Source organism: Fusarium phalaenopsidis (genome assembly GCF_050370095.1).
Source record: "Fusarium phalaenopsidis strain FUZ10S chromosome Unknown contig_32278, whole genome shotgun sequence".
Classification (NCBI taxonomy): domain Eukaryota; kingdom Fungi; phylum Ascomycota; class Sordariomycetes; order Hypocreales; family Nectriaceae; genus Fusarium; species Fusarium phalaenopsidis.
The window spans coordinates 2,574,094-2,599,347 of record NW_028145417.1 but is presented as its reverse complement, the minus strand read 5'-3'; the positions used below and the strand labels follow the sequence as shown (position 1 = coordinate 2,599,347).

The window sequence follows — 25,254 nt, the reverse complement described above, 5'->3', positions numbered from 1 at the left end:
ACGAAAACTTCAGAAAACGAGGTCGAAATGTCCTACCCGGCGCAGGAGTTGCAGCCAAACACCCTGTACCTCACCATCGCAACACCCGAAGCGCCTTCGAGCGCCATCGCACACATCTACGATGTCGACATGACCTGGCTCCAAGGCGCCCTGGCCGCACCCATGGAAGGAGCCGACAACTTCGAATGGGGAATCTACTGGCATCGAGGCCACCAAGACGGAACCTGGTACATGATGCACCGCGCCGGCGATCCTGAATTGCCCACCTACCAACTCGGCCTGAAGATGAAGCATCCCTTCAAGAGCATGGAGATGAGGCAGTCTCCCCGCCTTCACCACCACGTCGTCGGACTCATCCGTCTCATGCGAATCACCGACCTGACCGGTCCTGAAATCACGACCTATCTCGACTGGCTCGCACCCAGGGCCGCCATGAAGGCTCAGCGGAGCGTCATGTGGGCCATGACGGTCTACGGCCGGACGAGGAAGCACGCCGCCAAGGTGCGCGGAGTCTGTGAGCTTGGATTCGACACCTCTGGGTTGATCCGCGAGGTGCTGCAGTTTGCGCATCGTGAGGTTTGGTATTCGTTGGCTGGACAGCTGCCACGTCCGATCTTTCAGCCGCCTGTCGGAGTCGAGAAGGAGACGTCTTGAAGCATTGCGTGAGGAGAGTCCTTGGACGGGTTCAATTGGTGAGTGAGGATCGTGAATGCCTAGAAAAGGTGAACATGGCTAACTGTCGCGTAGCAAATGTCCACTCTGTATCACAGCCTGTTCGTCGAATGAGAATATTGATGATGGATTAAGAAATGAGGCGTAGCGGGTTGACATGACATGGATGGTTCATTGAACACGTTGGGTGACGAATACTCTCGATTGGTGCTGTTACTGTTCCTGGGCATGTTACGAGTTCCCGCACGTGAGATTGGACGAGAACTGAACACGAGGCGATATAAATTGTACGAGAGTCTAGGCAGAATAGAATGCTTTGCTGTAAAATGAAACCTGTTTTTTCTAAACCAGGTCGAGGGTTAAACAGGTTTGGCCCATCAGCCCTTCACCGTACCTTACAGCAGACGTGCCGAGGATACCGAAAAAGCCAGGGAGCAAAACGAAACGCCACGTGACACAAGGCCAGGCTGCTAGACATTCCTCTAGCCTCTGCAATCCAATCCATTTTATGCCAGCACTTCCTTGAAAGTATCGAAAAGACCGCCAAGACTGAAAGAGGTTCAATTTCGTGGGATTGAATTCTGGAAAGATGGGACATCACAACCTTCGCTTCGACGGCGATCCTTATTCGTCCAGCGGAGCTTGGAGTCCGCCAACCAGCAGGGCAAAGTAAAACCGGCAGCCTCGGGAAGTGCTTTATGCAGAGTTTACGGAGTACTGACTTGGCGGTTAGTTTCTGCGAGGAGGACTATGTCATTACCTTGTATCTGGCAGAGTTTGTCAACGCCTTGACCAACGTCACCTATGGTATGTCTTGAAGCTTGGTGTGTTACCTTTATGTGCTCCGCTGACTGTAACCCTCTTTAGTCTACTTTGCTCTGCGATACATGTATGGCGGCTCTGGCAGACGGGGGATTCTACCCGCGAGATGGGACTTCATGTCCGTCTCCCTGCTGATTCTTGGCATTGGATCGTTCCTGTTCCACGCATCGCTCCGCCAAACCCTCGAGTTTGTTGATGAGCTGTCGATGCTGCTGCTCTCCTGGTCTATGCTCCGGGCCATTCTTATAATGCGACAGACTCCCTCAATGGTCCGCCTCATCACAGCGATCCTCCCGGTCTTCTTTATCTCATTCTCCGTCTTCTACGTCTGGTCGGCAAAGATCATCTACCAGGTGATTGGATTCTGGTTTAGCCTCATCCTCATCGGTCTTCGCATTCGGTACCTCTTGTACTGGCTCAAGCCGGGCTTTTCTGAGAAGCAGACACACGAGTGGGCCGTCAGAATCTGGACGGCGACCTTTATCTGCTTGTTTGGGTACTTCATCTGGAACATTGACCTCGAGTTTTGCGCCGAGCTCAGAGATCTTCGAGCGAGGGTCGGACTTCCTTGGGCGTGGATCTTTGAGTTTCACGGTTGGTGGCATATCTTGACGGCTGTTGGTGCTAGTCAGTTCATGGGTGTGGTGCGAGAAGTGCGCGAGGAGGCGGCCCGTATGAAGCAGGAGTGATTGTTGGATATGGTAGGCGTTTGTCTTCATTCTGGACGAGGGTTTGGGTTCTCGCAGTGGTACATGTATAAGTTTTGTTAAACCTTTAGAGCGCTTGGATTGTAAAAACATACTCGGTATGGGTGTATCTGATAGATGGCGTCAACCCAGTGAATAATCCACCTGATCTTGAGTGTCTAACCCGCCCCCGACCAACTGTAACTGGTATCTCGCCTGGAGGAACTTGCATCTTTAAAACTCGAACTGCAAGCGGGAAAATATGAGACCGAGCGCCTTTTCGATATGAAGATTTGGTGGGAAAGGGCCAAGGACTGAGTTTGCCAAGTTGGGCTCGTATCTCAGTTGCGGCTCCAGCTCGCCTTGAACAGAGTCCACCCGGGCGATGCCCTGTGACGTGGAATCTTCTTTGAGCTTGGAGTGACGCTCAAATATATACTGTACTCGAAATGATACAGTTTGAACTTTGTTATCTCTCTGCTAGATCGAACGAGTTTCGGGGATTCGCCGTTGGGTTGTGGCCTCGTGGACTGGATCGCTCTGGGGGAGTTCGTGGGCACGATGGACAGATGCTGGACTGCCAAACAGCCTGACTAGAAGACACGTTTGAAGATACTGAGTGGTGTATTTCATGCCACCTCTTCTTCGACCAAGAGGCCGAAGCGACGCCCTTTTCGAGTCCTCTCAGGTTGGTACCAGAGCACCCACGTCCAAGCTCGGGACGAGGTCGAGTTTAGGTGTCGCCATTCGAGATGGGATGTAAACTCAGCTGCAACGGAAATGGGCATGCGTGGTCATGTCTAGGAACTCGCCCCTAATTGGTGTTGGAGTGTGGGAGGTCACGATATAAAGCTGGACCGAGTTTGGGTTGATAAGGCTATTTATGGGAATTCCTTCAATAGCCCGCATAAGAGCTTGTAAGGAAGGTTCCGTGTCAAGCCATCGAACTAGTGCAAGCTGCGATCGGAGGAGCCGTCGGCCTTCCCTAGCTGGGGCGTCATCGCCGAAACGTGAAAGGCCAACTCCTGAGGCGTGACCCAAAGATAAGGGCTCGGAGATGTGCTCGAAGGCTTTTCGACTCTTGCTCATAATCAAACAGCGTTAATATGAGCAGTAAATGGGATGTTTGCCAAGTATCGGGTCCCATGTTCTTACTCGTTGCCGGCTCTGCGACTTCCATGCCAACCAAGACCTCAAAGCCACCCTAATACCACATCGGTGATAAGTGGACGCTCTCGTGATGATCCTTGTGAAGGGAACGGGGAAAAGTCCTCCGGGCATCGTGGTAATGCGCTTGGGAATCAGTTTAGGTGGATGACGGGGATGGATATGGTCGAGCCAGGGACCAAGTCAGAATGCACGCATGGATGAGGGCAGCAGCTCACTAAGAGACCAGGAATTCCCTTTAGAGGGTTATGGTTAATAAAGAAGGATGCTAGAGGCAGAGAAGAAAGCCTCTGTGTAGTCATGTCTGGATGGTCAAGGCCCTTTCTTTGTCGTTGGAAATGTGGCTCAACGCCGTATTCACCAACGCATCTTGTATCAACGACCAGCCACAACTAGTTCCCCTTTCGAGATGCCTAATAGCTGCTGGAGGTTAATTCACAATTAGTGACAGTACGGGGTAGATGTCTTGGCAGGTCAACGGAGGTGACTTCTCAGACTGTTGCTTGAGTCTCCAAATAGCTTCCATCTTTGCCTACGCCAAGCCCTGAGCTATCAATCCCACAGAAGTGTATTCTTACGGAGCAGTTACATAAACAAACCGACATCCGCTGTACCAACAAAACTCGAATCTATGCTCAAATAAGACCAGACCCCTGGCATGGAACACGGGTGGGCGCGTGAGGCGGCAGCAGATAGTGACAGGCTACGGACCGGCACGTCTCAAGGTGGGAAGCCGCGGGAGTCCCGCTTGCCACGAGACGGGATGGGATGGGGGAGCTTTATTTGAGCAAGAATGAGTGGGATGGATCAGATTTTGACGTGTTTTTGACGTGGGATATTTTGTTGGTGTAACGGGGATGCAGCGCGTGTACCTACCTACTAATATTCCGACGTCATTGGACCCTTGGAGAGGAACCATTACCCCTCAACCCCGCCGAGGGCATCATGATACCCCGCCTTGAAGACGAAGAAACAGTTGTAAATAGATGGCCAACCTTTCAGCAGAGGCCTCGGTGTGTGTATCACAGAAATGATAATAATGTACCTCTCTTCATGTGCTTGTGAATCTGACACTGTCCGTTATAAACCTCCCACTGTACGGATCTCGGGTCAACATGATGCCATGCACATGCAAACCAGCCCAGCGCCCACCGACACGCCGCGCCAATCACGGTCCAATCGATGACCCTGAAAGCCTCCCCCCGAGACGTCATTCGTCACGCCTCGTCTGGAAGGACCAAAAGAGGGCGCGAGAATCCCTCCTCTCTTGGGCAAAAGGCCGTGGTGTGCCCAATGAGGGGGGCGTTTATCTTTTTGCCCACACGAACGAGCCACTCGGGGGAAGGTCATGGTACTTCTTGCTGTGTTGTAGTGTGTGAGATGGAAAAATAGGACCCGTAGTCTCCCCCCCACGAGGAATGGAAGGGGAAGCCCATTCACTGCCGCCGCTGACTGACTAGGCTTTAAAAGAAGGTATTCCTCCACTCTTGGTCTTCTCTCTCTCTCTTCTTCTTCACCAAAAACCTCCACATTCCATCAACTTTTCCAAAAACTCCACATCACAAAACACACACCAACTCAAAACCATCATCACCATGTCTGGCTGCGGTTGCGCTTCTTCCGGTTCCTGTGGCTGCGGCTCCAGCTGCACCTGCGCCGGCTGCCCTGTAAGTGTCTTGTTTCTTCTTGGTTTAGACGCAAAGTCGAGGACTGACGGTTGCCAATCAAGCACAAATAAACTACGGCGCCGATGAGAACCCTGAGGGCTATTTGTTCTGGAGATGGGCGTGAGATCGACTGGGGGCAGATGGGATCCACTCGTTTTGAACAGTTTCGATGATGATGATGGCACATGAGATACAGATTGGTCATGAATAAATGCAACCTTTGTTGCCCATGTTGCCATGTTTGCTTATGATGTGATCAGTGAACTCTTACAATCCTTAAACTCCTTAGACGCCTCGGTGATCCGCTCCTGAATGATCTGCTCCTCAGCGATCATGACCCGACGGAAAGAATGCCAACACTGGGCTTAGAGCCTGGTCCTGCCAGCTCTCTTGGTGAACCGTCAAACCCCCGGTAATCTCGTGATCATTATCCGTGTATTTGTTTCCCATTTCTTCATCAAAATCTTGAACCGAAAACTGTTGCTCGTGCTTCCTTCCTCTCTCATACGCCACCAGCATAGCCTCTCGCAGCAATCTCGCCCCATACAGGACAGCCGCCAAAATGGACACGGCAAAGCTCGCCTGTGCGATGCGGCAGTATCCTCGGTTCTTATCCCAGGCGAAGGAGCAGCTGCGAGTGAGGTACCATGGTCGTGGGCTTGGATGTTCAGGGTCGGATAGGTCGCCGGAAGCCTGGTTCGTGAGGCTCAGGCTCCAAAGCCACAAGAGCAGGACGTCGTAGAAGGCGTTGATGTATCGAGAGAGGTAATCGACATAGGACAAGAGTGCGCGGGCGAAAAAAACGAACAAGCCGAGTATAGCGATGCCAAAGTTAGACTCTGTCAGTCTTGAGACACTGTCAGCTCATCGTCTCGTGATTGATTGTTGATGCTGCTCCTCACCTTTGCTGCCAGAGGTAGGGAACCTCGGGGGGCTCTCGATGGTTGGCGTAAAAGTAGATGCGCGCGTTAGGATTCGAGTTCCATCCTTCCTCTCCGCCGTTCTCCCAGAGTCTTGATCTGAAGCGATCCGGGTACGCGAGGCCAAAGAGGATGACGGCCATGAGGGCGATGGTCAACTCGACCAGCAAGAGGCTGAGGGGTACCTTTGCGCGGGCCATGGTTTGGATAGAGTGTCGCAGAAAAGAAAACTAGTAGCTATCCCCCGGAAGAAGGAGAGACATGCAGCGGGGGCATTTCTTTTCCCATGTGGTGGACGTTTAATAGGTGACCTCCTGGAAGAGATTGGGATGCGTGACTGGTGATGATGCCATGAAGGTGTCTTGGTGGGTTGATTGTCTCGCCGCCGAGAGCCCACTGACCTCGCCGACTCGGCCACCACAACCACTGTATTTTTTTTTTTTTTTACGCGCTGGGGGTGAAACTTGCTCATACTGCCGCAAGCAGGGATTATCCGGGTATGACACGATATTGACACTGATTCACCCTTGTTTCTTATAATTAATTCCATCAAAAACATGGGGATTTAATGCTTGATTAAATCGTGTTGACCTTGGCTGAAGTAGAGTTGCTTGTCAAGTACGCCACCAGATCTCCCATGGATCCATTGTCTAGACCCTCTATTTCCGAGCTTCGACTACTACCCATGCTGAACCTCTTGAACGGCTTATGTCTCTTCATGTCTCATTCTGCTCAATATCCCTCACATAGCCCTATCACCTGGCACCTCCATCCCGGCTCTTTTCTGTGTGCGTAATCTCGCTCTCAACGAACAGCACGCCTTACATGATGCCAACCCCACTCGCTGCAGCCTTGAGCAACTGCATTCAAGTTCCCTGTATCTGGGACTTTGGTTCACTAGTGGCTGGGTTCCTACCCTCGTATCTCGAATCTCTGAAACATACATCTTGATGTAAATAAAAAGCGGAACTGAAGATGCCATCGTCAAGACACCACAGTGTTGTTCTGCTTGGCTCATGGACCCTGCCATGACATCTCTACAAAAAGAGTGCCTGACTTTTGTACCGGAGACGAAATCATTTCTCCTTAAATCCAAGATTTCTTTTCAGTCCAATCATCCCGCTCGAACCAAGGTCGTAGCACTGCCATGACAGTGACTCAGCATCGGCTGCAGACCTTGGCCCCCAAGACCCCCGTAGTATCAAAAGCAGAGCAAAGTCTCTCAGATGAGCAAGTTATACGGTCCTTGACTGGTGGCCAATTTGCTCCGCCTCTATGCCTTGGCTAGTGCCGGACCTTTCGTATTGAGCAAGTTTGGGATTCAAATCGTTGCTTTACCCTCCGTCTTGGGAAGCTTCCATATGTAGTGTTACTTTCTTCCAACACTTTGGTTTGGGGTTGCAATATGTTCTTGTTTGATATTAGAGAAAAATTTGATGTTGATCTTAAAAAAAATGCATTGTTTGATGAGAGGAGAGGAGAGCATGCAGCTTGCCCGGGGATGCTCTTTCATGGTTTGAGCGAGGTCGTGCAACAAGAGTCGGCTCACCAACCTGAACGGTTGACGAGTTAAAAACACGGCAAAGGATCCCAATGAACTGGAGCTATACGCTGAGCTGGGAGAACTCTGGGCCGTCAGTTTTCTATTCAGGAAGAAATATCCATGTCTATAAGTGTAGTATCCCACACGCCGACCAATGTAGGAGAATAAAGTAAGGACAACCAAGCCTTATATAACCAAATTAATAACTCCAACAGCTATAACCGCCGCCAGCATGCACATCGCCGTCGTGACAGTTGTAGATCTAGACCCCGCGCTTCGAGGCTCAAAATCCTTTATACATTGGTCAATACAGGCGTCCAAATCCTTCTCGCTGCTTCCATCACTGTACCGCGTCTTATCACCAGTGTAATACTTCATGTGGCACCGTCTTGTACACCCAAAAGCCCAGCAAGATATGCGGTTCTCATCGCTACTGTCCCACCCGTCCAACTCTCTCTGACTCCAAGTCCCGTTTGCCCCAAGCAGCGTCGTCCGGCTGCTGTAAGAATATCCATTGACTGTGGACTGGCCTGTCTTGTAGAGGCTAGCGGAGATGCGGATCCGGGTCTTGTCAGGCGCAACGTCGGCGGGGATGGTGATGTTGACGCGATCCGTGTCCAGGGGCACGCTCCAGACGAGCCAGCATACCGGTCCCGCACCCCATCCTGGTGGCTCTAGCGCGAGGAAGACGCGGTAGGCGTTGAATCTTTTCCGAGCTTCGTGATCTGACGCGTCGATTCTTGTTCTGATTGTGAGCTCCTCGGTCTGGCCGGCCGTGATGTTCCAGGGGACGACGATTCCAGTCGCGGCGTTGGTGAAGGTGGCCGCCAAGAGAGTGAGGGCGACCACCCGGAGAAAAAGTGATATTAGAACCATTAATGAGAGTGATGAAGCGAGAAAGTTAAAAAGAGTGACTTGCTCTGCTTACAGAGGCAGAAGACGAGAACGAGTGGGAGTTCTGTTGACGTTAGGGGTTCAATCCCTGTATATTTTTGTTTCCACCCCTGTGTTGCTAACCACATCTGGTCACCGCTTCGGCCGTTTCCTCTTTGAGCATCCACTTGGAAGGATCACTCGAACAGAAAGAATGCACGGTGTTGGACAAGAGATGATAAATTCAAAGGTGATGACTTGAGATGAAAGAAATATTGCTATCTTTGTCCATGGAAAATTCTCTAGTTATGTTGGCAGGAAGGCAACGTGATGTAGATCCAAGAGTCCTAATGCTAACTGTCCACCGCTCCGAAGCAAATGTCCCCTTCTCAGAGTTCTATTGTCTTGGATGGTAGTTGAAAAATAATTTTATTCGGAAGCCTGCGAGGGCTGCCAGGGGGTACGCAGACTCGTGCGAGATAATCTTATCAATCATGGCCCAACAATCGTGATCGTGAGATTCTCGTCAGGCTCCGCGGGAACTCCGTGAACACAACTTGGAAATTGAAGAGAGCCCCCTTGAGCACATAAGGACATGAAATGACTTGAAAAAGGCAAAGAATTTTAGTTCGATATAACGTAAAGCCACCATCCACAGATGTAGTAGATATAATATTTAGAACCTTGATCAACTGTTCCGAGTGCAAACAGAACAACAGCCAGGAGGCTGACCGGAGCTTCCGCGGAGCTGAGATGGACTTCAAAGAGTCCGAACAGAACTCTAGGCCATATATAAACTACCTGTCAGCCATCGCCTAACCCTTAAATGATTTCTTATCTGATTGAAATATCTCCACGCGCCGTTGCATTGCCCTTGCAACCCCAACCCGACCTTGAGCTTCACAACTGAACTCCTTAAAGCTACTTATAAAACGAATCACAATTCATCGCCATGGTACCAGACAGCATCAAGATAGTCGGCAAGGCATTGAATTTCTTCATTCCCTACCTCGGAACACTTGCTGTTCAACGCATAGCCGCAGCCAATCACAACTGGACATGGCACAATACGCCCAACGCTCAGAATGTCGTCGTCATTGGAGGTTCCTTTGCTGGAATTGAGCTGGCTAAACGACTGGCAGAGACTCTGCCAACCGGATACAAGGCTGTTTTGATTGAGAAGAATTCTCATCTCAACTACTCCTTCAACTTCCCTCGCTTTTCTGTCATGGAAGGGCATGAACACGAAGCTTTCATCCCCTATGATGCCATTTGCCGGGGAGGGCCTCCTGGAATTTTGACACGCATTCAGGATATGGTCGTGGACATTACTGAGAAGCAGATCATTCTGGCGTCGGGGGACAGAATCGATTATGCATACCTTGCCATCGCAACAGGTTCCTCGCAGCCACTCCCAGTGCAAGTCTCTGCAACCGAACTTCCAGATGCTTGCCGAGAGATGCAAGGTGTGCAAAAAAAGATTAAAGCGAGCCAGAGGATCGCCATCGTCGGCGGAGGAGCCGTGGGCGTTCAGATTGCCAGTGACATTAAGGGTTTTTACCCGGACAAGGACGTCACGCTGATACACTCGCGCGGTCAGCTCATGAATTACTTTGGAAAGAGGTTGCAGGACTATACCTTGACTGCACTTCGAGATGAGCTGAAGATCCGTGTTCTGTTGAATGAGAGACCTAAGCTGCCGCCACAAGGGAATTTGGCTACATCGGCGACTTTGACTTTCTTAGATGGGCGAGAGGAGAAGTTTGATCTTATTGTAAGTTTGGACTCTTGTAATAAACATGAGCAAGCTAACTAGAAATCAGATTGGATGCACTGGACAGCGGCCCAACTCGTCTGTTCTGCAGTCTCTATATCCCAGTGCTATTTCCAAAGAGACGTCTCGGATTCTAGTTGAACCAACTCTACAGGTCTCAGGAGACGGCTCTATCGCCTCTAGAGCCCGTATCTTTGCTTTCGGAGACGTCGCTGACCACGGAGGCCCACACATGGCACGAGCAGGATGGATGCAATCCAGAGTCGTACTGGACAACATCCTTGCCATGATTCGAGGGGAGGTGCCGACTCAGACGTACAAGCCCAACTTGTTCATTGAGGGTGCGATCAAATTGACTCTGGGGAAAACGCAGAATGTCGTCTACGCCATGGAGAACGATGGTTCTGATGTGTTGGTTCCCGGAAATGGACATCTAGACCTTGATATCAAGCGAGCGTGGAGTCAGTTTGGTGCAGATTTCAAGCAAGCAAGTATTCCTAACTGAGACACAAGGAACTGTTGAGGGGTGGCAGATATTTTTTGACGCTGAAGGTCTAGACGGCACGGTAACTAATAATTGTTTGTAGAATTTGTCTTCTTCGCAACGCATGTACCTGAGATTAACATACAAGTTTATGCCTGATACATTCTAACCCGCTTGTGACCGTGATGCATGCTAATATGAATGGCATTGAGTTTTAATGCTTTCATTTGTTTATCATTGAGTTCTTTGATATTGTGCCTGACGGAGATGTCATCGATACCAACAATGATAATGCGAGACAGAACTGTCAACCAGCCTATCTCAAGGGAGGCAAGGGAATTATAATTAAATGTTACAGATTTTCAGACAAGGTCTAGAGAATGTATCTAGTGCGACTTCTCATTTTATACGTCATGAGCCTTGCATAATTTCGAGAAGTAAATCAATCGGTAGCGAACAGCATCTCGAAGATGGGCAGATGGCCATTGAAACTTGGTCGAATGATTGTCCATGAATTCAGCACAACCATCAACTGGTTCAATTATCGGTCATATAAGTTGGAATTCTATTGCCCAGGAATGAATGTTTGTGTTTGGCGGTGGCTGACAATTATCATCCACGCAATCTGGTTCATAGACCGAAAGCCGGGAGTCAAGACACTCCTATTGAGTATCCTCACCAATCAGCATATGCTTTGAATGAGTGATTTCACAAAGTCCCCAGGCGGTTTCTTGCCTTTTCAGCTCCGGCTTATTCGCCGAAACCCCGCACTTGACATCCGGGCCGAGACTCTAAAGGACATGTCTGGGCGGAGCACCGATAGCCGTCCTCATAGCCGCCGCCACGCAGTCCGTGACGCCGACTTCTGGATCCGACATACCGAGGAAAGTTGAATTGAGGGGATACTCGTCGACCCGAGTTTCTGGCTTTGTTTGTTCACAGGAAACAAGCAAGTCAAATCAACTAAAAAACTCTCACTCTTTCAACACCTCTTGAGCAACATGTCGGATTCCAAGCAAGCATCCGGCGGGGGCAATGAGCGCTTCAATGCTGAGGCTACCGCCTGGGATAGCAATCCATTTGTTCACTCCATGAGCCTGGAAGCCTGGAAAGCTATCCAGAAGTTTGTTCCCTCTCTCTTTGGTGGAACCTCTTCACGGCCGGACGTCCTTGAGATTGGATGTGGAACTGGACTTCTCAGCTTAGAGGTCGCCCCGGCTGTGAACCGCTTGGTGGCCGTCGATGCTGCTGAAGGGATGATTGAGGTCCTCTCGTCCAAGTTAAACAAGCCAGATGCACCCAAGAACATCCAACCTCTTGCCATCCTTCTTGAAGACCCAGAGGACAAGCGACTTCCGCCAGCGGACGAAGCCAAGCCCGATGGTCCAAGACTAAAGTACGACCTCATTACCTCACACTTGGTACTGCATCACATTGCAGATCTCAAGCCCGTCCTGACAACAATGCTCGGATGTCTCAAGGAGGGCGGGATGGTAGCCCTAACGGACTTTGAAGACTTTGGACCCGAAGCGAGAAAGTTCCACCCCGAAAGCAAGATGGGCGGTGTTGAACGTCACGGTATCCCAAGGGAGTGGATGGCCAACCTGATGAAGGAGGTTGGGTTCAAGGATGTCAAGGTTGAGGTTGCGTGGGATCATACAAAGCTGGTGGAGAAGTTTCCTGGCGAGTTTAACGGTCTCAAGAAGGGTGAACCGGATTTGGATGCTAGGGTTGGAGAGTTGATGAAGTTTACTTATGTGATATGTATGGGGAAGAAGGGTTGATGTCTTTCAGAGTGGAAGTTGTGTATCAAGTGGTGATAATGGTGGTGAAGGGATCCTATTTTGTGGTCAGACTGAACTACCAGATATACTCACTGCTATCTCTATAAAGGCATTATTTCAAAATCCAATAGTGATTTTCGAATCATAAGAAAAATCGGTTCACATCCTCATTGATCTTCATGTTTGTGCTTGTGTGAACTGAAAGGCTTCCTATCTATTGATTGGCTGGGTATCTCAGATCGCTCAACACCCAAGGCAGAAGATGATGCAAGGACCCACTCAAGCTCACGAGCCACCAACCGCTGTGTGCCGAGCCTCAGCTTCCTTGTCACCTCCCAACATCACCACCATCAGCTCCAGCACCCGACGAGGCTGACTGGGTCTGACTCTTTTCCTCCTCATCTTTCCTTTTGCTCTTCTTCTTCTCTCGCACATTTATTCTACTATGCTCTAAGACCAAGCTTCATTCCTAACTCGTACTCTGCTCTATTCATCGCCGACTCTCCCACTCGGCACGCGACCCCGAGGTCGCAAACGCTGACCATGCCGCCGGCCGAACCTCAGAACGCCTCCACGGGCGCGCCCCGATCGACCGATGCGCCGCGGCGATGCTTCATTTGCCTGACCGACCAAGACCCTGAAGACCCCCCGGGTTCGTGGGTCGACCCCTGCGGATGCACCCTCGAGGCCCATCAAGACTGCATGCTCTCGTGGGTCACCGACTGCGAGCGATCCAACAAACCCCTCCAGTGCCCCGTATGTAAAGACCGCATCCAGCTTGAAGGGCCCTGGGACCCCGTCGTTGCCTTGACCGATGTCGTCGCCTCCAAGTTCACCCGCGCGAGTCCCTTTATGCTGCTCGGGTCTGTTACTCTAGGCGTGCAGTTCAGTCTGCAGATGTACGGCGCCTTGGCCTTGTATTGCTTCTCCGGTCGCGAGGCCCTGACCGAGTTTATCCTTGGTCCTGAGGTTTGGACTCACGGAGAGGCATCGAGGGTCTTCTTGAACAGAGGCAAGAGGTTGCGCAATGCGCTGGTGCTGACCAACGTCGGTCCCGCTCTGTTGCTTGGGCAGCTGATGCCGTGGATTGGCAATAAGGTCTTCTTGTCTACAGCGTCTGCGGTATGTGACCTTTGCTTCTTATATTATGCGATGCGTCATCATCTAACGGCTCTACTATAGTATGGTGTATACCAGGCAATGCACGAGGACGACTTCTTTACCTGGCCACCCTCGCCCCAGCTAGTCATGGCCGTATTCCCCTACATCCGGTCGGCATACCTCAACGCCTGGCGCGAGTTTGCCTTTCCCTACGAAGTGAGCCTGAACCGACAAATCATGGGTCTCCCCCCTCTTGAGCCTAGGCAGAACGAGCCCCCCGCCAACGACGGTCAGCCCGAGCGGCGGAACGGGGAGGGCGGCGTCGTAGGCTTCCTCAACGGCCTTATTGAGGCTTTGGAGGCGGACGACGGCGACGACGAACAAGACAATGATGCTGGAGCTGGAGGGCAGGTGAGAATCGGTGGTGATGGTGAGGATGGAATGGTTCTCGAGCTCGTCATTGAGGAGATTCAGGATGCACCCGAAGAGGACGAGGACGATGACGATTGGGTCGAGAGGGCGCATGAGCGTGCCCAAAGACATGGAAACGCACGACTTGACGAGGACGAACCTGCACCACGTCCGGCGCAGGAAGCACAACGAGCCCCAATCCCAGCTCCAGCCCCGGCTCCGGCGGTTGCTGCTCCCGCACCTGCACCCGCGGTTGACAATCAACCCGCAGAAAGAATTGAGCATGAAGCTCCCCAAGCACCACCGGCTCGTCGGCCAGGACTTGGAACAATTCTTTCAGGAGTTTCCAATGCCATAGTCAGCGCCTTGATCCTCCCAGGTCTCTCCTACGCCATGGGCGAACTGCTTCGCCTGGCACTACCCAAATCATGGACCATAACATCCCCACAAGGAAGCACAGGGCGCCCTGGTTTGCTCCAACAACAATGGGGACGAAGCCTGGTAGGAGGATGCCTTTACGTGGTGATGAAGGACGTTCTTAGGCTGTACACCAAGTACCGCAAGGTGGCCGCCATAGGAAAGCGACGGGTGAAGAACGTTGACCGGGAGAGGAGGCGGAGTGGGAGATGATGACCTATTGACAGAGTATTCGACATACCCAGTATACTTGAATGATTGTATGCATTAGATGGAGTTTTGGGTGTCTCTGCACATGAGGGAGGGTTTGGTGATAGCGGATTGAAGGGATATTGCAGATGAAAAGACTACGACTGACCAAATCGCCTCTATCTGGCCCTTATTGATGTGATTCTTGATCTATCCAGTATATCTTGTGTTGTTTAGTAGTTGTTGGGATCCCCCTGCTTTACCCACCTCGAAGATACGTATCCCTCCTCACCGAGGTGACCGTCCCCCACATTTTGACGCTTGCCCCACGTGGAACCTTCCAGCCCAAACTCCACGACGCCTCAGCCGCGGGGCCCTTTTTGCACCGTCTCCGTCTCCTCTTCCTCTTGGCCTTTTGATTTTTGTATCACATCTCAGCAGTAGACTTTTTTCCAGTTTAACCTAGCCCGCCCGTCTCCCTCTACGACCTGTTGACAGGTCTTCTCTCTTTCGCCATGGTACGGGCACATGTTCAACTTCCTCTTTGTGCCTTGAGAATGTATCGCTGACTCTTCACAAGGCGTCCACACAAACCTCCAAGCAGCGCCTCGCGCTCGCCATCTGCGACTTCCTCTCTGCCTCGACAAATGACGGCACCCTCACCGCCGACGACAAGGACTCGATCGACGTGGCCATCAACTGCATCGCCGAGTCCTTCAAGGTCGACCCCACCGACACCTCGGCCGTCGCCGCCGCCGTCGGATCCCAGAACCTCCTCCAGATCTACTCCGTCTTTGAAAAGGCCCGCGCCGACAAGCCCGCCGCTGCCGCTTCTACTTCCGCCCCTTCAGCCCCCGAGCCCACCGAGGAGCAAAAGAAGGAGTCCGAGGGTCTCAAGTCAAAGGGCAACGCCGCCATGGCCCAGAAGAACTATGGCCTCGCCATCGACCTCTACACCCAGGCTCTTGGCCTCAACCCCGTCAACGCCGTCTTCCTCTCCAACCGCGCCGCCGCCCACTCGGCCAACAAGGACCACGCTTCCGCCCGCGCCGACGCTGAGGCCGCCGTCAGCATCGACCCCGGCTACACAAAGGCCTGGTCCCGTCTGGGCCTCGCCCGCTTCGCTCTCGGTGACGCTCGAGGTGCCATGGAGGCCTACGCCCGTGGCATTGAGCACGAGGGCAACGGTGGTTCCGATGCCATGAAGAAGGGTTACGAGACGGCCAAGCGCCGTGTCCAGGAGATGGAGGCGGAGGAGGACTCGCTCAACCGTGCCGCCCCCGGCGTCGGCGTCGATGTCAACGCCAACCCCGGTATGCCTGACCTCGGCAACCTCGCCAGCATGTTTGGCGGTGCCGGTGGTCCTGGCGGTGCCGGCGGTGGCATGCCCGACCTTGGCAGCATCATGAACAACCCCATGTTTGCCAACATGGCCCAGAAGCTCATGAGCAACCCTGACTTGATGAACAACCTCATGAGCAATCCTCGTCTGCGCGAGATGGCCGACCGCTACTCTAGCGGCGGTGGCATGCCCGATCTCAACAGCCTCATGTCTGATCCTCAGATCGGCGAGATGTAAGTCTTGGTCCCCAGTCTCCCATCACTTCCTCTACTCACAGCAACGGAACTAACGATACTCACAGGGCTCGATCCATGATGGGCGGTGGTGGCCCTGGTGCTGGAGGCAACCCCTTTGGTGGTGCTGGTGGACAGGGCGGTGCGCAACAGTAAGGAGGTGGAAGACGAGGCAACATTATACCATGGCCGTTAGATGATCTGGGTTAAGAACACACCGTGATGAGATGAGACGACGCATTGATAAACGTGACAACGCAGCAATGTGCGTGCTTCTTTTTTGAGCTTTGAATAGAAACTACAAAAGCTCCTCATGGTCCCTAAATGTGCATGCATGCTATGCTGTTCCTTGCCTCGCACACTGCCACCTTGAATAGAATACCTGTCTAACAACCACCGCCAGTATTACCTCGATCACCCTGCCTCGAGCCTTTTATCTATTGCCGATAACGCCATATTAAATCCATGACCTGGCCGACCATGTCCTGTTTGTTTGAGAGATGCTTCCCCTAAACGTTTCCTGCCAGTAATCCGTTGACATTGTAAGTAATATCGTCGTCTTCCGGCATCTATATCGACGCACAAGTCATGCTTGTGATACTCTAGCCTGTTTGCGTACCAGCTGCACCACCTCGGTAGTTTCCTCGACCTCGTCGGCCGCGATACCAGGAACCTTTTCCTCGTCGACCCCCGCGGTTACCACGACGTTGGCTGGATACGGCGGGTTCATTGCCGCCGCCCGAAGGTCCGTTGCTGTTGGGCGCATTGGTACTTGTTGGCATGGCGGGCCTATTATCGCTCATGATTCTGACACCCGGATTCTCCTTGCCCGAGGAGCTCCCTGCGCTGGCTGGGATATAGGTCGCGCTGCTGCTTCGTAGGGGCTCCGTTTTCTGACCACGAGTTTGCTTCTCCGGTGAGTGAGCAATGGTAGGTGTCTGGTTGCCTCCGCTCTGCGTGGTCGAGGGCAATGCATTGCTGTGTTCGATGGGCTTGGGAATTTGCGAGCCACTTGTTGTACCGCTTTTCATGTAAGGGAGTGAGACGTGACGATAGACCTGTGGCCTATTAGAAAACGGACATCTTGTTGACGAGTCACTGACCGGAGACCTTGGTTCCTTTGAGACAGGATCCAAGGCCGCTCCCTCTGTATCACTCCCCTCCGATAGCTGACCCTCCGATGTTTGCGACACTTGGGATGGCTCGCTCTTGGACTGGACCCGTCGAGAGTAGCATGGGAGTTTGAGCTCAAAAGATGGGGCACGAACGCCATCATCTTGGGTTACACTGGTTTCAGGCGCCACCTCAGCCTTCTGATGCTCAGCTTCGGCATGACCTGGACGATTCTTCAGGGCACGGTCCACAGCTGCGATGAAAGCCTGACGTTTCGCTCTGGATCTAGCTCGAAGTCCGACTTTTTCGCCATCACTGACGGGCTGACCCTCCTAGAGTTGGTCAGAGCCCACGGTCTTCGTTCTGGCTTCATCTTGTTCAGCAACTTCATCAGACCATTGACGGCTGGTCTGTAGGCTCGTGCCCATCGTTTCACTCTGCGCCCCGGAAACCTCGGATTCCTCGGATGTCTCAGTTGCGAAAGTTTGTCTGGCCTTGGCGAGCGTCCGTGGCGTAAACGTGGCGGCAACAGGATTCAACCGGGTTCCCTACAAGTAGAGGTTAGAATCGCCAAAGGCTACTTTGCTTCGGCTGACTCTACCTCTTGCTTGCGCTTGGGGGTTGATGTTAGTTCCTCTCCACTGGCTTCTGGCTTCGACGAGTCTGCTCCTCCGTTGGCCGTTGGCGCGGGCTTGTTGACCTTTGACAGTTCTGTTCTGGTCTGCTCCGAGGACAAGTCGTTAACAAATCCTGCTTGACCAGCCGAGTTGTTCTTGTCTTCATCATTCGATCGGACAAAGACCTGCTTCGACCAGAGGTCTGCGTATCTTCCACCAGCTACAATCAATTCATCGTGGTTGCCCTGCTCAAGGATCTCGCCGTTTTCGACGACGATGATACGGTCCGCGTTCATGATGGTTGATAGGCGATGGCTATCATGGTTAGAATAGGCTATCAAAATACGCCCGAGAGTACTTACGCAACAATGAAAGTAGTCCGTCCTTGGCATAATCTCTTGAAAGATACCTGGATCTGCTGCTCAGTGTCTGTGTCAACTGCACTGGTAGCCTCATCCAACAAAACGATGTCCGGCTTCTTCAGCATTGCTCGGGCAATTGCAATGCGCTGGAGCTCGCCTCCAGAGAGTTTACTGTGAATGTGAGCGAGTGATCATATACCTGGTTCTCCGACTACTTACACGCCTCGTTCTCCTACTCGTGTCTTGTAGCCTATTTCGCATTAGCAACGCTCTTCAGACGACTCGTGAACAACGCACCATGGGTAAAGCCCTTGATCTTATCATGAATACACGCTGCTTGGCAAGCTTCAAACACTTCCTCGTCGCTCGCGGTGATTCTTCCGTACCGAACGTTGTTCATGATCGTGTCATCAAACAGAATCGGGTTCTGGGGCACAACTCCAATTCGATCACGAAGACTGTGATGTGTTAGCAAGTTAACATGGCGAGCAGAGACCACACGCATCCTTACCTGAACAAATCAACGTCTCGGATGTCCTGTCCGTCAATACGGATAGATCCCTCGCCAACGTCGTAAAACCGGTCCAAAAGTTTGATCAGGGTGGATTTGCCTGCTCCAGTGGCTCCAACAAATGCAACCGTTTGTCCAGCCGGAACATGGAAGCTCACATCTTTGATGATGCCCTTCTTTTTGTCGTAGCTGAAACAAACCTTGTCAAACTCGACCTCGCCAGCAACAAACTTCAACGGCCGAGCTCCCTTCTGGTTCTCAACAGATGGCTGGGTTCTCATGATGTCAAGCAATCGTTCAGCATCGATGAAGTCGTCACTGACATTCTTGCCCAACTTGGCAAAGAATTGAAGGGGAGATGTCAGCTGAGCCCAGTACATGAGAAGCATAGCAAATTGACCGGGGGTTGCGTGTCCAGCCCTGATGCGGTAGACGGCCAAGAAGGCGCTCGCCAAGAGACCAGATGTAAGCACCAAAGTCTGAAATCCGATAGAGATGTACCACCCGAGGACGTATTGCTGCTCCCTAAGCCAGCGGTTGGTGACTGCATTGGCGTGTCGGTTGTCTTCATAGCCAATCTGGTTGAAGGCGCTGACGGTTTGCCATCCAAGGAAGCCTGACTGTCGAACATAGTGTTCCTCGTACAACGCATTGACACGATTGCGACTTGCTGCCTTGGAGTTGGCAACGAGTCTGCTGGCGATGAGTAGGAAAAAGACTCCTGTTGCCATAGTAATCAGTCCTTCGTAGGGTCCAAAGGTGATGGAAAGGTAGACGACGGCCACCCCCATGTCGATGAGCATGGGAACAGCGTAGAGCAGAACGTTCTCGATCACGTTGGAAACTGCGCTGCCTCCGTAGATGGCCATCATCATGTCCGAAGAGCTCTTGGAGTCGTGAAAATCGGCTGAAAGATGCATCATGTGCGAGTAAGCAGCTCGCGTCAGGGCGTCATGCGAATAGTATTTGACGGGGACCCAGAGCCATTGACGAACCAGCTCGATACCCGACTCAGAGGCGGCCAAACGGAGAGCAGCAAAGATGATGACAGCGAGCCAAGGGTTGGTCTGGTCAGATCCGCTCAAACTGTCCATGATGATACCTGTCTGGCGAGGAATGAGCAAATGAAGCGCATTTGAACCAAACAAGCACAGGCAAACTGCCGCGGCACGAAGCTGAAGACCAATATTGCCAACAGGCCAAACGTATGGAAAGAGGATCTAAGAATAAGTCAGTCGCAAGTTCGGTGTCAATGGGGTCGAAACAAGGGTCGGGGCATGTCATACCTTGAATCCTTTGGCGTACTCAAACCAATTACCACCTTCTTCCAGCCGCTTCTTCATAGCTTCTTTGGCCTCCCTCTCACGTCGTTCCCAGTTATACTCGGGAGTCTCCTCGGTGTCTTCCTCTTCAGCTTGGAGCGTTGATCCGTATCCGGACTCCTGGCTATGTTGAGACAGGCCAGTGGGGCTGCTGGGCGAGGCTGTCGTGTCCTTGGGGAGGAGAGGTTGCCGCTCCTCATCAGAGCTTGGCTTGAGTGAGGGGCTGAGAGTGAAAAGAGCCACCAGCAAAAGAAACGAGAGGCAGCGCAGAGCAACCACAGCTGTATCAATGATGCTGAAAACGTTGGGCTGGAGCAACAGTCCTAGGCCTGCCGACAAAGCGAGAATGATGACATCAAAGACGAGACCGAGCAGCCAGGAGCCGACAAAAGGGTATGATGGGTCATCTTCAAGGTCAAGGCAACGGCTGAGGTGAATGCCAAAGACCAGAATGCAAGACAAGTGTCCGATGATGATGTGGTCCTGAGTAGGCCACTCTCGCGCCAGGAATGCCTCAGTACCAACCACGGCTAGCTGAGCAACGAACGTCAAGATGCAGAGAAGGGAAAGCACCAGAGTAGTCGTGCGGCTGGGGCGGTTCTGCTTGCCATTTTCGCTCTTCTTGGAGGCGGCCACTGTGCAAGCCGAAACAAGAGAGGAGACGATAAAGTAAAGGAAAACAACGGCCGGATAGACGTAGTACAGGACCACTAAGGCGGTCTCTGCCGGTGAGACGGCTGCCATCGTGATGAAGGTTTAATCGACCAGCTGGGCCGGTCAAGAGAGTGCAGCTATCCCGATCGCGCCTGGGATGATTTCCTTGGAAAGAAGGGCAATGATTCGGCCAAGGGACGAGATAGTTGAATGGCGACTGGTTTGTCAGGATGACGGGTGAAAAAGGTATCGACGGCTGGCGTGAGGGGTCCTGCGGAAAGGAGGAAAGTGGGAAAAGGGACAGCCTTTGGCCTGTTCAAATGAGCGTCCCGCTAGCCGGCCGTGATCCGATACGCGGCGTCGATGGCGGAAATCGACTTGAAGCTCAAGTCTGGCTCCGATGAAGGATGATCTGAGAGACCAATCGAAGGGTGCAAGTTGAAGGAATCGCGATCACAGGACGCGGTGGAACGTGACCAACAGGGTCTCGCCTGCACACTCTCGCTGCTTCTTCCTTCACAGCGGATGCTGTGTCGCGGCTGCTGTTTTGGGTTGGTTGATTCGAGGGAAGGTGCGATGTTGAGGTTGCTCACGGGGCACTCTTTCCAGCTGTAGATCGTCAGCTGTGAGAGTGAAAAGTCTTCTCACTCAGCGACTGCCCAATCCCGATCGGGATTTGTCCAATCCCTTCAAGCACGATGCCTTCTGGAACCACCGCTTTTTGAAGCCTTCCACACGTCGAATTGGCTCGAGTGGAGGAGTTGCCGATGGCCGATGGTCGATTCGTCGGTTGATGGCGCGTTTGATAGATCCTCCCTTCCAATTCTCGCCGCTTGGTCAAATTCTTTCTCCCTGGCTAATTCCTTGTGCAACCAACGACAAAGCAAAAACGAGCGTCACTTCGCAATTTTACCGGTCAAACGTTGGGATTCCCATGCGCCTTCTCACATGCGAGACTCCGTTTGTTTGTTTCGCGCGGCTCGAATGCAGGTACGCAGGGAGATGGAGTGAGTGATGGATGATGCCTGTTCGCGTGGCTCCGCCAACTCCGAAACGATCAAGCAAGGGCAGCTTCAATTGGGACACGGTTGATCGCCCAAAAGACTTCCACTCACAAATAACGATGATTAAAAGTCTACGTTTGCGGAAACCATCAGCTTGAAATACGATTCAGGACGCGTGGACCGAAGGGGGGATATTTCCCTAACTCGTGACAAGGGTCGTCGTTTACGAAGCCATTCTTGTCTGTACCCACTCAAGTCTGGCCACCGTCTCACGCGCCTCGCAGAGGCTGATTGGCGTTAACCGACTTCCAGTGACTTGGATCGCCTCGCGACACCCCTGGCTCTTTGTCAGAGTCAATGTCCATGTCCCAGGGATGCCGTCACCATTACCGATGTGGGATTCCAGTCCTATCTGCAGGCTCAGTTCGCCCCAGGTGGGCTCGAATGAGCCGTTCCGGAACCCAGATTAAAACGCACGATTTCCTTGTCCGGCCAGCGTTCTTCCCTCTTGCCGCCTCGAACTGCAAAATCTTACCATGGTCTAGGCTCGCGTGCTCCCGTGTCCCGCTCTCCCGCCTTTGAGCTTCTCCAATTCGGGTTTACCATTACCGGCCGATGACGGTCGGCCGATGACGGTCGGCCTCAATTTGGCACGCCACGCTCAACATCCAGGGCTTGGGTTAAACCATGCCACTCAACAGGAGAGCAGCTTGTGATACGTCGACCGGCTTCAGGTACTGCACGGCTCAACCATGCAACGGCCGCACAGCTGTATCCAGGAAGAAGCAAAGACGTGGGCAAAAGAAGCAACGAAACATGCAGAACAGCTCAGGCTGAGCCGCCAGAGCAAATCGGCGACAAGGTTTACTGGTGGCTGTTTATTCGTCATGACAGCCTTCCCAGCATCCAATATCTGCGCCGTTGGCCAGTTCAACGTCCAAGCCAACGCCTCCTTACAGACAACAGTCTTGGCAACGGCCTGCACGTCTGATTCATCACCTGCGAAGTTCTTCCACGCTAGCTAGCTACTGGACCAGATGATAACTTGGGCTTGGTGTTTGATGTCTGCACGTGCCCACGCGACCTTTAGCCCTGCGAGTCAAGGGCGTCGAAATCCATGGGACCCATCGCAACTTGCTTCGTTTGCTTTCACCGACTTTCGCATCTGCATCCATCTCATTTCCCTCCTCCACCCGAGCTCTTTGTTGGGCGCGTCTTGCATCGAACCCCGAAGCGAGAACCTGAGCGGTCAGGTCGACGATGTCAAACCGCCAAGTCCGGGGTCCCAATATTGACCATCGCCGTGTTGGGCGCGTTCCCTTGCAGCTGTTCAATCAGCTGCAGGGGAGGAACGAGATCTGGGTTCACCCCCACACTCTACGATCTGGGTGGGTGACAGACACAATGATCCACCTTCCTCTTGGGCATGGCAATTAATTCCTCTTCCGTTGCCCTGTCTGTTAGAAGTTCTCGAACAATTCTAGTCGACTCTAGAAAACCCGTACAACACTTGAATCGGCAGCTCCAGTCTCATCCGACTGATCCGAACAGTGTTCGAATTTCAACACCAAGGCTGCTTTTCCATGTTGCCTTGTAGTGTACACCACGTGCTGTGGCCATTGCCTTATCACAAACCGAGAATGGATCATGTCAAGATCTGGAGGTGGGTCGATGCTAATGCAGCAACCACGGTGGCAGGGCGGATCTCCCGAGCGTCGAATGCGTTAGATCAACTATACACCGCTTCCATATAGAGAAGTTTATTGCTCATACTCGAGGGACATGGGCAGCCGCGGACGTCTGGATGGCCTCACAATTTACGGACGTCAATTCATCCCGAGACAACTCTGTGTATCAAGGATATCACCAGAGATTAGACGGCAGCATGCAAATTGGGACGGATGATCGAATATGACACTGCTCTATGGAGCTTTTATTTTCCCAAAGAACACGAAACCCAGCTGGCTAAGATCTGGATCAACCACAAAGCTCGCTAAACTCCTAGGACCATGGCTACCCGGCGTGGACATTACTCAAGCAACCTCCATGTACAGATGAGGTATTTGCAACCGAATCAGGCATGCCATCAATATTGCTCTGTCGCTCGTATATCACGACTCAACTGGTTATCGCTGTTATCGAAAACCCCAAGAAGAGTCCCAGTTTATCCCATCCACATGTTGGGGTTGAGGCCCCATGCCAACAAACATCTCCGACTCAGAATTAGGTAGGGGAAGGTTGGAGATGGGCTGACCATGCATGGCCATCGTGCCCTTGTTGTATTGGTCAATGGTCATGTCAAACATGTCCTCGCCGACTTCAGATGATGCTGGGGCTTGCTGGAAGGGATGTGACCAAGTTGGCGAAACACCTTCAAACTCGGGTGTAGGCACTCCCAAAGACTCTGTGGGGCTGGTGCCGCTATTGCTTGAACCTCGACGGTATGGGCTCATCGAGTCATTGTCCATCTGGAATGCCTGAGAACAAGAGAGCAGACCGTCGACGGTCTTCTTTGCTTCATTGGCAATGTACTTCTGGATGAGGACACAATTGCAATCAGTGTGTTGCAAAAGCTGGGTCTTGAGATGATAGATCTCAGCAGTCAACGTGTCGAAGCATGAAGAGAGGTAGCGATTTTGGTCTTCCATGGCTTGCTCTCTGGAGGCAAGAGCTGATGCTTCATCCCGTTTCCTCAGGCGACACTTGGTGGCAGCAATCCTATTGCGTTCGAGAATGCGTCGACGTCGTGGGTCCTTGGGAAGATCATCCTCATCCAGTTCCACTTTCCGGCGCCCTTTACCTGGCTCCTTTGGTTCGTTCTTGGGTTTTCGACCTCGCTTCTTCTGCTTCGGGGACTCTGGGGCAAGACCCGGGGCACTCATCTCCTCCGACATACTCGAGCTTGCTTGTGATTGTCGTCGATTCCGGGTCCGGCGATTGGGTTTCGTTTCAGCCTCAACGGTCGGCATTATCCTTTGTGGAGAATCGGGAATTTTTGGTGCGGTGCTATACTGGGACGACCCTTGGATGATGCCAAAAGGGATGTCCTGGGGCATTGGAGAGCCTCCGATTGCTTCCTCAAAGAAGGATGCATCGGGTGCCTGACTGGGGAGTGGCTGGTACACCATGTTGCTTCGGTCGGTGGGCGAGGGTGTTCTGGTGTAGTATGGAGATGGAGTCATCATATATCCTGGGGAAGGCGTCGTGGCCATTGCACCCATGGACGACCCAAATGCAAAGTCCATTGCGTGGGGATAGGAGTGAACAAAAGCAGCCATCGAAGGACCTGTCGTATGAACGGCCCAATGGCTCTGCTTGATCCTTTATAGGGGTGAGTTTTCAGGCCCTCTGACCACGGTAAAGTGCCTGGACAATGGTTGAGAAGCTTTGTTGATGTGGGAACAGTTGACGTGGTGAGCTTCTGATATTAAGAGAGGATATGTACGAAGGCGTGGTGATTGCAGGGCGGTAGAGTGGGAAGCAAGAGCTTAGGTGCGTTGCGTGGGCAAAGAAGTGAGAGGGGAGGTTGGCTGATATATGGACAGATGAACGGAACCAAGCTGATAAGCTGGAGCTGGAGCTGGAG

General features: G+C 52.4%; 10 protein-coding genes across 10 annotated transcripts; 6 read left to right on the top strand and 4 right to left on the bottom strand.

Moving 5' to 3' along the window:
* Positions 1 to 27: 27 nt before the first annotated feature.
* LRP88_01432 (uncharacterized protein) lies at positions 28 to 726 on the top strand (the record flags this gene model as incomplete). The annotated part of the gene is made up of 2 exons (XM_083238115.1): positions 28 to 455; positions 723 to 726. 2 exons carry the CDS (start codon positions 28 to 30, stop codon positions 724 to 726), a joined length of 432 nt encoding a protein of 143 aa, XP_083106620.1.
* A 535-nt stretch (positions 727 to 1,261) lies between these two features.
* Positions 1,262 to 2,183, top strand: LRP88_01431 (ceramidase; the record flags this gene model as incomplete). The annotated part of the gene is made up of 3 exons (XM_083238114.1): positions 1,262 to 1,341; positions 1,406 to 1,479; positions 1,540 to 2,183. 3 exons carry the CDS (start codon positions 1,262 to 1,264, stop codon positions 2,181 to 2,183), a joined length of 798 nt encoding a protein of 265 aa, XP_083106619.1.
* A 3,155-nt stretch (positions 2,184 to 5,338) lies between these two features.
* Positions 5,339 to 6,134, bottom strand: LRP88_01430 (uncharacterized protein; the record flags this gene model as incomplete). Its single annotated transcript, XM_083238113.1, has 2 exons — positions 5,339 to 5,861; positions 5,917 to 6,134. 2 exons carry the CDS (start codon positions 6,132 to 6,134, stop codon positions 5,339 to 5,341), a joined length of 741 nt encoding a protein of 246 aa, XP_083106618.1.
* Positions 6,135 to 7,538: 1,404 nt separating this feature from the next.
* LRP88_01429 (uncharacterized protein) lies at positions 7,539 to 8,353 on the bottom strand (the record flags this gene model as incomplete). The annotated part of the gene is made up of 2 exons (XM_083238112.1): positions 7,539 to 7,577; positions 7,997 to 8,353. 2 exons carry the CDS (start codon positions 8,351 to 8,353, stop codon positions 7,539 to 7,541), a joined length of 396 nt encoding a protein of 131 aa, XP_083106617.1.
* A 949-nt stretch (positions 8,354 to 9,302) lies between these two features.
* LRP88_01428 (NAD(P)/FAD-dependent oxidoreductase) lies at positions 9,303 to 10,629 on the top strand (the record flags this gene model as incomplete). The annotated part of the gene is made up of 2 exons (XM_083238111.1): positions 9,303 to 10,124; positions 10,174 to 10,629. 2 exons carry the CDS (start codon positions 9,303 to 9,305, stop codon positions 10,627 to 10,629), a joined length of 1,278 nt encoding a protein of 425 aa, XP_083106616.1.
* Positions 10,630 to 11,609: 980 nt separating this feature from the next.
* On the top strand, positions 11,610 to 12,392 carry LRP88_01427 (class I SAM-dependent methyltransferase; the record flags this gene model as incomplete). The annotated part of the gene is made up of 1 exon (XM_083238110.1): positions 11,610 to 12,392. One exon carries the CDS (start codon positions 11,610 to 11,612, stop codon positions 12,390 to 12,392), a length of 783 nt encoding a protein of 260 aa, XP_083106615.1.
* A 543-nt stretch (positions 12,393 to 12,935) lies between these two features.
* Positions 12,936 to 14,534, top strand: LRP88_01426 (uncharacterized protein; the record flags this gene model as incomplete). Its single annotated transcript, XM_083238109.1, has 2 exons — positions 12,936 to 13,514; positions 13,575 to 14,534. 2 exons carry the CDS (start codon positions 12,936 to 12,938, stop codon positions 14,532 to 14,534), a joined length of 1,539 nt encoding a protein of 512 aa, XP_083106614.1.
* A 491-nt stretch (positions 14,535 to 15,025) lies between these two features.
* LRP88_01425 (uncharacterized protein) lies at positions 15,026 to 16,241 on the top strand (the record flags this gene model as incomplete). The annotated part of the gene is made up of 3 exons (XM_083238108.1): positions 15,026 to 15,028; positions 15,091 to 16,085; positions 16,154 to 16,241. 3 exons carry the CDS (start codon positions 15,026 to 15,028, stop codon positions 16,239 to 16,241), a joined length of 1,086 nt encoding a protein of 361 aa, XP_083106613.1.
* A 1,289-nt stretch (positions 16,242 to 17,530) lies between these two features.
* Positions 17,531 to 20,754, bottom strand: LRP88_01424 (ABC transporter ATP-binding protein; the record flags this gene model as incomplete). Its single annotated transcript, XM_083238107.1, has 7 exons — positions 17,531 to 17,746; positions 17,800 to 18,130; positions 18,178 to 18,348; positions 18,397 to 18,427; positions 18,475 to 18,635; positions 18,689 to 19,908; positions 19,975 to 20,754. 7 exons carry the CDS (start codon positions 20,752 to 20,754, stop codon positions 17,531 to 17,533), a joined length of 2,910 nt encoding a protein of 969 aa, XP_083106612.1.
* A 3,049-nt stretch (positions 20,755 to 23,803) lies between these two features.
* Positions 23,804 to 24,913, bottom strand: LRP88_01423 (uncharacterized protein; the record flags this gene model as incomplete). Its single annotated transcript, XM_083238106.1, has 1 exon — positions 23,804 to 24,913. The coding sequence occupies one exon, from the start codon at positions 24,911 to 24,913 to the stop codon at positions 23,804 to 23,806; it is 1,110 nt and encodes a 369-aa protein (XP_083106611.1).
* Positions 24,914 to 25,254: the final 341 nt, after the last annotated feature.